Source organism: Prionailurus viverrinus, chromosome A3 (genome assembly GCF_022837055.1).
Source record: "Prionailurus viverrinus isolate Anna chromosome A3, UM_Priviv_1.0, whole genome shotgun sequence".
NCBI classification, from domain to species: Eukaryota; Metazoa; Chordata; class Mammalia; order Carnivora; family Felidae; genus Prionailurus; species Prionailurus viverrinus.
Window position 1 is genome coordinate 87,748,606 of NC_062563.1, and position 11,597 is coordinate 87,760,202.

General features: G+C 44.3%; 1 protein-coding gene across 1 annotated transcript; it reads right to left on the reverse strand.

Annotated features, from left to right (window-relative positions):
- Positions 1-349: 349 nt before the first annotated feature.
- Positions 350-5,060, reverse strand: FAM136A (family with sequence similarity 136 member A). Its single transcript, XM_047852511.1, has 3 exons — positions 4,895-5,060; positions 3,847-3,987; positions 350-1,856 (listed from the first exon to the last, which is right to left on the reverse strand). Exons 1-3 carry the CDS (start codon positions 4,979-4,981, stop codon positions 1,668-1,670), a joined length of 417 nt encoding a protein of 138 aa, XP_047708467.1. The 5' UTR covers positions 4,982-5,060; the 3' UTR covers positions 350-1,667.
- Between the last annotated feature and the right edge of the window lie 6,537 nt (positions 5,061-11,597).

Genomic DNA, 11,597 nt, shown 5'->3' on the forward strand with positions numbered 1-11,597 from the left:
TTCTTGGTACTCAAAATCCTAGACATTGCATTTTCTCAAGAGGGTTCCTTAACTACCCCTCTACTTCTTGCTGTTACTGTTAAGTTGAAGCTAGAGATCTGAAATGCATATCGAATTTCTTTTTTTAGCCTTATAGACAGTTTCTTTTTACATTAACGGACTTTAAGTCATAGTGCCTGCCCTCAAAGTCTCTCCCATTTACAATGAACCAGTCCTGCATTTGAACCATAACTCATAACAAATCTTCACTCTTCATGACATTTGAAGAAACTTATTTCACATTACAAGGAGAAGCATCCTAAGAAAGTTATATATTCATTGCCCAGATATATGTCAAGAAACACAGTAGTGGAGGAAAAACTAAACCGTATTTATTTTTTAAAACTGAACCACTAGGAAAATATATCACAGCCTTGAAACACCAAACACAGGCTATATTATCATTTTAAGTAATAAGATGGTAAAAAGACAATAAGGTCCTTATCAAAATGAAAAGGTGCTAGAGCTGGGGCAGGAACACTGCTTGCTGTAAAGGCCCCAGGCAAAAGTGGTATTTGGTAATAGGGGCGGGGTTTGCCCCTCTTTTGCTTTAAAGGAATCACAGCTCACCCCTGAGTTGATTACTTTTTCTCCTTTGACCTTCCTGTTGCCAAGAGATTGTCTCGATATGGCTCTGTTATTTCAGGGGGAGAGACAAGCAGTGCTGAGTTTAGGATTTCATTCCATTCTGTTCTGTAAAAACCATGTTTTTCCATATCCAGTACTTAATATTTCTCTTAATTAAGAAGGCAACAGTTCCTCCTTCAATGTTCATTCCTGGATACCGGTATATAGTGCAATCAACCCCCCCACTTCCCTTCAAGGGAGAGTATCACTGTAAGATTGTCCTGTTACTCTGCTGCAGACAGTCTCAGGGCCCACCATGGCAGCCAGTGAGACGGAAGGTCTCTCCATACCCAGTGTAACATCGCCTCTCATGTTTTTGCAGGGTCTTCCAGCTGAAAGACATAATGCATCTTTCGAGAAATGCATATTCACATCTTCATTGGCAGAAACAGATATCCATAAGAACTGTTCAAAGTTCTTATCCAAACTACCTCTCCCAATGCCACATCTTAAATCAAATTCATGCCCTTGTATATAAAATAAAACCAAGCAAAACAAAGACTCAGAAACCTTTTTTCCCTTCTAAATTAGTGACCTCACGGACTTTGTTTTACAGCTTACGGAAAACGATTTAGCAACCCTTCTGGTGAACAGGAGGTTGGCAACAAACAGAAACACCTCTGCTCATACCACCAGATCACAGAAAGGTTACAGGAACCTGCCAGCCTGTTGGTACCTGTATGCTAAAGAGAATCTGGTACCTTGGAGGGCTCTGGCTTAGTACAAGGGAGATCCCTAGTGCCAGGACAAGCATGTGAAATTTAGGTTATCAAAAACTCTCCTGTGCTATCTCCGACCCAAATTTTAGCACCAGTTTTTTTTTCATTTCACTTTCCAGGGTTGAAACATAAAGGAACCAGTGTCCAGAGGCAAGTGACACATGCCTCAAACTTGCTGCCATCCTTAATTTCTTCATAAACTTCATTTTAAAGACCAAAACTCCCATTTCTCTTTTTAAATAGATTCCCGCTGTCAGCCCAGATGGCCAGTTGCAAAGACTTCTATTTCCCAATGGACAAGAGAGACTCCTTCATCTTCTTGGTCATGGTCGGGATGAGGTGCATGTGGTCATCCACACACTTGGTCACACAACTCTCCAGCTGCCGCTTCACCTGAAGCTCTTTACTTCCCGCATCTATTGAATCTTTGGCTTTGTCATTGCAATGCATGGTGCACCGGGCCAGGCGGTCCTGTGGCAAGAAGGAAGGTGGTAGAGAAGGTTGAAAGGCTGGCCTTCATTAACCAAGTGCATACCATGTGCTAGGCCCTCTGCTACATATTTTGGCTTGACAAATATAATCTTGATCAATTAAAGGGACACTATAGTGCAATTAACCAAGGTTATCCTGACTGAAATGGAGGGTAGCACGGGAGGGTCCAGACAAAGCATTACAAGACAGAATAAATTGTATAGAAGCCCCTCCCAGGAAATGAGAAGTACCCAGTGGCTACTGTTAGTCAGCTATAGTTAAGACTTACAAACATTTTGGGGTGCCTGGGTGGCTCAGTTGGTTAAGTGCCTGACTCTTGATTTTGGCTCAGGTCATAATCTCATGGTTGGTGAGATGGAGCCTCTAGTGGGTTCTGTGCTGACAGCTTGGAGCCTGCTTGGGATTCTCTCTCTCCCTCTCTCCCCTCCCCTCCCCTGCTTTGGTGCAATCTCTCTCCAAATAAACAGACATTAATAAAAAATTTAAAAAAAAGACTTAGAAATATTTTGATTCTTTAATATCTGTCCTTGTAACAGAAAAACACTCAACAAGTATTTATTGAGTATTTACTATGTGCCAGGTACTCTTCTAATGCTGGTGACTATAGCAATGAGTAAAACAGATAAAGTTCTTGCCCTCATTGAACTTATATTCCAGTGAGGGAAGATAGACAAAATAAGTGGAGGTTGGATATATGAATCTGGAGATCAAGAGTGAAGTTGGTCTAGAGATATGAATGAATGTAGGAGTTGTCAGGCTATATATGATATTTATAGCAGATATTTATAGCTATGAGACTAGAGAACTAGATCCAAAAGAGAAAAGGTCCAAGGACAGCCCTAGGCACTCTCATGCTCACATGCTGGAGTGGGGAAAGGCAGGAAAGGAGGCCAAGAAAGGATGGGCAGGGAGACAGGTGGAAAACCAGAGAGAGGTGTCTTGGTGCCCAACTGAACAAACTATTTCAAGGAGGAGGGGAGTGATCACTGTGTCAGTGATGCAGACAGGTTGAGTAAGATGAGGGATCAGAAACGACTACTGGATTTAGCTCCATAGAGGGGAGTGGCCAGAGCAGTTCTGGCAGAGCAGAAGAGTAAATCTAATCTAATTAGTAAATCTAAGAGTAAATCTAATTGTAGAGGACTAACAGAAGGAGAAAGTTACACAGCAATTCAAGAATCAAAATTTCAAAGAGCCTATCTACAAAATTAGCTGTAGTTCGGGACCTTGGATTAAGTTATTCCTCACAGTGTCAGTCATTTTGAAGAATTCTGTATAGCAGAATGTAAAAATTGTATACTAGATACAATTTTTCCCATGCAGACAGAATCTCAGGCTATGAAAAACTGGTTCAGAAGGGGGCTCTGCTTTTCCAACCTGCAGGAAAGTATAGTCATAGGAAGGGAATAAAATGAAGTTGTGGCTACCCTTTTCTCCAGAGACAGATACAGTGGATACCTTTTGCTCTTAGCGACCTCAGAAGGGCTTGTGAGGAAGGCATCAATGAGTCAGCAATACTAATGCTTCATATAAATGACTGCTCTTTAGTGACACAGGAGCTGCCCTTTGGGTATAGCAAACAGGGGGGGTTCTGGGTGGGCAATATTGCTCTAATCTGCACCTCTTTAAGACTAGCCTACTTCACTTTCCTGGGGATTGTACTATTTTAAGAATGAATTAATACATGTTTGAGAAAGCTTTATACTATACACTATACGTATTATATTTTGTATCTATGGGGGAAAAAGGCTTTTGATCATGAACTCCCTTTTACAACACTGTTTCTATGGGAAATACTTATAGCACTCAACCTCCAGGAGTTTTTCACAAATTTCAAACCCTGTAAAGACTGGCTGGCCACACGACTGTTCAAATATTAAAAGAACCAAGACATTAAAGCCAAACACTTGTCATCTCCTGCAAAAGAGCAATATCAAGGACCGGAGTCCTCTGTTTGGGCTTTCCTCACCTGGAACTTCTCCAGCTCAGTGGTCACCAGGGCCTGGGCTTGGGCCAGAGGTGCATGGCAGCGTTCAATGCACTGGTGCACCTGCTGCATGGACGCCTGGCTGTCTTCACAACAGTTGGCACTGCACCGGAACATGAGGCCCTGGGGAGGGTGGGCAGAGTGAAGTTAGGTAGGAAAGCCTCTGGGGCAGAGATAACCATGGAGTGCAACAGAGGAGCGCCTACATTTGCACCTCTCCTTCTAACAGACATCAACAACCTAAACCCACAAATGGGAAAATTATCCTCAAAGCCTAGCAGAGTGTTTCGTGGTCTTCTTGCTGCTAGCTCATTGGCACTTGTTGCACAGATGGCTAGGTGGACGAAGAAGGTGGCGGTTGGTCAAGTTGGAAGCTAAGTTCTGAAAACCCGGTACCTATATCACAGGGTTCAGAGGTCAGTAACCTAGAAATCTACATTCCACCAGGGGGCCACTGATCCATTAATCAATGACTCCAGAGCACTACAAGAGAAACCCACAATTCAGTAAGGGAGGCAGGACTAACAGCCACATACATTTAGGGGATCAAAGCAGAAATGCATATAAACCAGAGCTGTGTGGAGCGACACAGAAGCAGGTATCACCTGGCCACGGAGGAGGCCAAGCGCTTCTGCCTTTCCGGTGTTTCACCTTGGCCGTGCCCTTTCTGGGCCTCGGCCTCGTCACCTGAGGAAGGGGCCGTTCAAGACAGACAAGCGGGGTAGGCACAACGCTTCACCCTGGGAGCTTTCTAACCCTGGTCCAGGGTCTAACACCAGCTCCCTCGAGCTGGCCTGGAGCGGGCGGGGGGGGGGGGGGGACGGCCTTGCGCGTGGTGAGGGATCACAGATTTCAACCTCTCGGCGGAAGCTTCAGGAGTTCTGAGACTAAGAGGTACTTCTGAGGACGCCGCGGCGACCCCAGGGACACCCCGACTCGGGTCTGCGGGAAGGCGGGCAGCAGCGCGTCGCGGCTGCGGGAAGGGAACTGCGAACCGCTGGGACTCTCCGCCATGGCCCCCGCCCGCTACCTGCATCTTCCGGATGTTCTCTCTCTCCAGACTCTTCACCATGGAGTCCACTGCCTCCTGCACCCGCAGCTGCTGCAGCTCCGCCATGGCGACCCCGCGCTACACCCACATGGACTCCGGCGCTCAGACCCGCCTCCTCGCCGCCTCTTCCAGGGTCACTGTCGCTCTTCCCGGCCCACGCCTCCGCCTGGCGTCGGAGAAGAGGAACTGCACGCCACCCGCCTGCAATCCCAGTGCAACCTCGACCGACCGCGGCTTGCGACCCCGCGCCTCTTGTGCGGTGCTGAGCCTGATCCCTAGCGGGTTCGTGGGAACGCTGGGGCTCCCTGTCTCCCTCCCCTCCCCGCTCCTCCCTCTTTCCCTGTCTTCCTTCGGAGTCTTAAAAAATATTTAATATAATTAACATCCAGATCAAAGCGCAAATTTTAGATGAACAGTTTGAGGAATTTTAACAAACCTTGCACCGTCTAGTCAGTCTCCACCCTTTCTCCTCCTAACCACCACCCTGACCCCAGGCAAACACTGATCTGGTTTCTGTTAGTACAGATGAATTTTATCTTTCTGGAATTTCATACACACACACACACACACACACACAGTTGACCTTTGGACAATGTGGGATTAATGTGGCATTAGGGATCCTGACCACCTGCCCCCCCCCCCCCCCATGCCCATATAACTTTTGACTTTAAAACTAATAGCCTACTGTTGACCAGAAGCCTTACTGATAACATAAACAGTCAATTAACACATATTTTGAATATTAAATGTATTCTATGCTATATTATAGTAAAGTAAGCTAGAGAAAAGACAGTGTTGTTAGGAAAATCATAAGGAAGTGAAAGTACATTTATAGTACTGTATTTACTGAAAAAATCCCTCTATAAGTGGACTGATGCAGTTCAAACCCATGTTGTTCAGGTGTCAGCTGTACATGTGTACCTCTTATACTGCTTTAGCTACTCCAAGTTTGATACATGGTATTTTTGTTCAAGCATTTTAAAAAATATTCCTACCCTCCCCCCCATTTTTTTTTTTTTGAGAGAGAGAGCATGTGAACAGGGAAGAGGGGCAGAGAGAGAGAAAAAGAGAGAGAGAGAGAGAGAGAGAGAGAGAGAGAGAGGGAGAGGGAGAGAGAATCCCAAGCAGGCTCCATGCTCAGCACAGATTGAGGCAGGACTGGATCCCACCATCCTGGGATCATGACCTGAGCTGAAATCAAGACCTGGCTGCTCAACTGACTGACCCACCCAGGCACCCCCTGACCCCTACTTTTTTTGTTCAAACATTTTCTAATTTCTACTTTGAATTCTTCTTTGATTTGGGGATTATTTAGAAATGTATCTCTTAATTTCCAAGCATATGGATTTTTTGGTAACAATTTATTTTTAAATTTTATTTATTTAAGTAATCTCTACACCCCACATGGGGCCTGAACTCATGATCTGGAGATCAAATTACATGCTCCTCTAATGGAGCCAACCAGGTGTTTTTAAGGTAACTTTTCCTATCATTTGGAGAGGTGACTGTATTGTGGTTAGCAAACATGCTCTGTATATTTTCCATCTTTTGAAATTTGTTGAAACTTGCTTTATGGCATCAGAAAGACTTGTCTAACTGCATCCTTCCCCACACCATATGCTCCTCTGTCATGTATTCTCTTAGCATCCTGTACTTGTCTGTGACTACTGCTCACTTGTCCTGTGTTCATTTCTTAAAAAAATTTTTTTTAAACATTTATTTATTTTTGAGACAGAGAGAGACAAAGCATGAACAGGGGAGGGTCAGAGAGAGAGAGACACAGAATCCAAAACAGGCTCCAAGCTCTGAGCTGTCAGCACAGAGCCCGACGCGGGGCTTCAGCTCACAGGTCACAAGATCATGACCTGAGCCGAAGTCGGCCGCTTAACCAACTGAGCCACCCAGGCTCCCCCTTGTGTTCATTTCTTTTGCTAGATTAAGACCTCTAGGAGGACAGGGACCATGTTTATCTTTTTCAATGTTCTTCCTCAGTTCTTTGCTTAGTATCTGGTGCATACTAACCCCTTTGTAAAGGTTTGTCTAATGAATGAATACATTTATTTCATTATGGAAGTAATTAATGAAAAATATTTGGAAACCAGACAAAAGCAATAATAAACTAAAAACTTTAAGTCCATAAATACTACCTCACTATTTTATTTTTTATTTTTTCAACGTTTATTTATTTTTGGGACAGAGAGAGACAGTGCATGAACGGGGGAGGGGCAGAGAGAGAGGGAGACACAGAATCGGAAACAGGCTCCAGGCTCTGAGCCATCAGCCCAGAGCCCGACGCGGGGCTCGAACTCATGGACCGCGAGATCGTGACCTGGCTGAAGTCGGACGCTTAACCGACTGCACCACACAGGCGCCCCATACCTCACTATTTTAAATGCTATTGTTGGCATTTTTCTTAAAGTTTTTGGATTAAACATGATAAACAGATCAGCTGAAGGTAAGCAGGCTAGGGCTCATGTGGCAGCCCCATGACTTCGGTTCAGTTCTAGTTGCTCCATCATCTCCAAGGGCCACACCCTCACCCACATGGTCTTGACTGATTACTTTCCAGTCTTTTTCCCTATGTGGATATATTTTTCTTAAACACTGGAGTAATAAAATATATATCCAGTACTATGATATCTTGTTTTCAAATGGTAAGTACTTTAGGGGCGCCTGGCTGGGTCAGTCGGTTAAGCGTCTGACTTTGGCTCAGGTTATGATGTCCGGGTTTGTGAGTTTGAGCCCTGCATCAGGCTCTGTGCTGACAACTCAGAGCCTGGAGCCTGCTTGGGATTCTGTCTTCCTCGCTCTCTGCCCCTCCCCCACTCATGCTGTGTCTTTCTCTGTCTCTCAAAAAATGAATAAACATTAAAAAAAATATTATTTTTACTATTAGGTGCTTTCCCCACAAAGGCTTAAGGCCACGTAACAGCCCAGATAATACTATTTGGACACAAGTCAGCATGCAAAAGCTCGCTACATGCCAGGAGCTGGTGCTATGCATTTCTCTTCTCATTCTGACAGGTTGGCCCGCCTATAATCACCGCTGTGCCCAGATTGCCTTAATAACAGCCTTGCCTTGCCCCACTTCCTGAGCAGATGCATTCCTGCCTCCTCTGATCATAGAATGCTATTCTGATTCTCGAGGGCGTGGCCCATCCTAGTTTAGTACCTGCTTGCTGGGGACCCGCCCTGGGTCACTCATCTTTGGTACCAACAATCTGATTGCTACCATGGGACTTTTTTTGTTTTCTTCTCAGCAACTTCAACTTGAAGAAAACACTCTAACTAACTCACTTCTGCTCTCCTGCCCATGTAAAGCGCTCTAAGGCTTAACAATTATCTTTCTGTCTGTAAGTTTAAGAAAGCAGGTAAACTGGTGCGTGGCAGGTGTAATGGGACTGCCAGAGTACACAAAATATTTCTGATAGAAGTATCCTGGTAACATGTTTATAGTAGTTAATCATGAGGATCTGCTGTTAATCTCTCCATATATATGTGTGCACACATGCACATAAACACACATGGAAATATACACACACGTGCATTGTCTAGAGTGTATAGTGTTCTATAATTGTTACTTTGTTACCAGGGATACTTTTGGTTCACTTTTCACTTGATTCTTTTGAGCACAACAATGAAGTGGAAAAGAAGTTTAAGGATTGGGGCACCTGGGTGGCTCAGTCGGTTAAGCGTCCGATTTTGGCTCAGGTCATGATCTCACGGTTCGTGAGTTTGAGCCCTGCGTCGGGCTCTGTGCTGACATCTCAGAACCTGGAGCCTGCTTCGAATTCTGTGTCTCCCTCTCTGTCTGGCCATTCCCCTCTTGAGCTCTGTCTCTCTCTCTCAAAAGCCAATAAACATTAAAAAAGAAGAAAAGTTTAAGGATGGACATTGGAGTCACTTTTCCTCTTTTTTTAAGTTTATTTATTTTGAGAGAGAGAGAGAAAGCATAAGTGGGGAAGGGGCAGAGAGAGAGAGAGAGAGAGAATCCCAAGCAGGTTCCGCACCACCAGGGCAGAGCTTGATGCATGGCTCAAACCCATGAACCACGAGATCATGACCTGAGCTGAAGTTGGACACTTAACCAACTGAGCCACCCAGGCACCTCTGGAGTTGCTTTTCCTCTTAAGGAGAGATCTGTGACTGGAGCCTAAGCCTCTCAATGAGGGTGGGTCCTGCATTGTGTTTTTTGTTCCTTAGTTACCATTGACTTTCTGAAGAGAGAAGTGACATTTACTGAATACTTGGTATTTGCCTAATAACCACTTTGGTCCCAAAGAGCATGTTCAAAGACCTTGGATTACTTGTTTCATTTCTCCAAAAACGGTGCCCTTTCTGGGTTGTTCTGAGGAGTAAATGAAATAACCACATGATTGGCCCTGGCACCTATTGGGTAGTAAATAGTTCATTTATGCACAAAAGGTTGGGTGTTAATCAGTTGATAAAAACGTGACCATAGGTTTGCAGGAACCCTGTATCTCCCTGTTTTCCCTGTACTTTCCCTTGGAGCAGTTCAGTGTTCGCTAATTCAGTGCTCATGGCAAATTTATACAACTATGTGAATAATGAGAATAGATTATACTTTGCCTTACCCACGATAGTGGACTTCTGCTTATGAAGATTCAGAAGTGCCTAAGAAGGTTTGAGTGCTCAGCTAGGCAGCTAGAGAACATCTCAAGCAAGGCATCAATGTTCCAAGAGGCTGCAGCTTGGGCCCTGGGGGCAGGCCCTGCCTTGGCCTCCAGCATTTGGTTGACAAGGCTCAGAGCGGAGCTCTCTCTCCTCCGTACCCTGTTGTCCAGGCACCGGTATTAGGTTGCTGCCTGCTTCCCCAGCCCAGAGGTGCCTGTAGAAACTTATAGTTTAAGCTTGATGTCACTGGATACACCTGCTTCTAGGGGCAAGATGAACTCTTCAGGCACTTCTGGGGCCAGGTTCAGGTGGCTGTTTTGGGGTCAGGCTGAGTGGGAGCAGAGAGGACTGTTTACCTTGCAGCTGAAGCAGAGAAGCAGGAAAGAGACTGCATCTTATTAGCAGGGTCAGGGGATGAGGAAGGAGTGGGAGAGGCAGGCGGGGCCATCCTTTACACGTCAGCCTGCAGGATGTGTAAAGGAGCTTTGAATTTATTCTAAATGCAACAGTGCCTGTCCTCATTGTATGACTTTGGGACCACCAAGCATATTTGATCACTGTAACTATGTTAATAAAGACACTTCCACAAACTTGCAAATTTTGTAACAGTTTAAGATACATTGACACATTTGCAAAGTTGCTTTGAAGGTGGAAATAGTTATAATTGTGTTCGTCTTTCTACTTTTCAGTATTTTGTCAAATTTTCTTTAAGGATCGTGTACTGCTTTTGTAAATGTGATAAGAAAGGGGCGCCTGGGTGGCTCAGTCAGTTAAGCATTCGACTTTGGCTCAGGTCACGATCTCACGGTTTGTGAGTTCCAGCCCTGTGTCGGGCTCTGTGCTGACAGCTTGGAACCCAGCGCCTGCTTCAGATTCTGTGTCTCTGTCTCTCTCTAACCCTCCCCTGCTCTCGCTCTGTCTCTCTCTCAAAAATAAATAAACATTAAAAAAAATTTTAATGTGGTAAGAAAAAAGAGAGCCCTGACTGGAAAACTCCCTGGGCTGAGGGCTGAGGTCCGGAGATGTCAGATGTGGAGCTTCCACCCCTCGTGCAGACCATTTCCTCAAGCAGGTCACAGCCTGAGAGGTTGCAGACTACCAACCCTTCCCTGTCCTCTGCTAGCTCATGGCCCCACACCCATACCCAGGCCAATTTCTCTTGGCTTTCTGCCTAGTTTGACAGGATAAGCAAGATCCATTCCCAAGAATGGGTACTGAATTTTACAAAATTATTTTTCTGCATTTATTAAGATGATCCCATGGCTTTTTTCCCCTCAACCTATTAATGTAATAAATTGTGTTACTAATATTTATAATGTAGAATTGTCCTTACCTTCTTCAGCTAAATCACTCTTGGTTGTGGTATGTAATTCTTTTTAATACTGCTGGCTTCAATTTGCTGATGTTTTATTTAGGATTAAAAACTATTGTTTGTAAATGAGAGTGGCCTCATGGAGATGTAATATATGGCATGATGACTATAGGTGATAGTACTGTATTGCATATTTGAAAGTTGCTGGGTAGATCTTAAGAGTTATCGTCACGAGAAAAACAATTTTGTGACAATGTATGGTGATGGATGTTAACTTGACTTATTGTGCGGTGATCATTTTGTAAAATATACAAACATTAAAAAACCTCAAATATAGAATCATTATGTTGTACAAATGAAACTAATATAATGTTCTATGTCAATGATATCTAAATTTTAAAAAAGAAAAAAAAAAGAAAGAATGGTCTGTAGTTTTTTTTTTGCCTTGTACTTTTCTTGATGTTGGATTCCACATTATGTAAGATTTTGGAATCTTTCCCTTTTCTATAGCCTACATTTAAATGAGTTTGGAGGAGGAAGTCTCTGATTATATTGCGCTAACTAGTGTTTGGTCAATCAGTGGTTGCTGTATCAATGGAAAGGCTAGTCCAATTATCACTAGGTCTCCAACCTTCTGCCTCTGTGCTGTGACTTGGATGGTGACTTTTTGGGGTCTTGCTTCAGCTTGTGTCTCTGACCCCAGGGACCCATCCCATTTGTCCCTTATTTAGGACA

Bases quoted from the DNA above. Each gene is read 5' to 3' on its own strand.
- FAM136A (XM_047852511.1), bottom strand. From the start codon at position 4,981: ATGGCGGAGCTGCAGCAGCTGCGGGTGCAGGAGGCAGTGGACTCCATG. The intron at 3,988-4,894 runs GTAGCGGGCGGG...CACCCTCCCCAG, and splicing joins AGAACATCCGGAAGATGCAG to GGCCTCATGTTCCGGTGCAG. The intron at 1,857-3,846 runs GTGAGGAAAGCC...TTCTTGCCACAG, and splicing joins CTGAGCTGGAGAAGTTCCAG to GACCGCCTGGCCCGGTGCAC.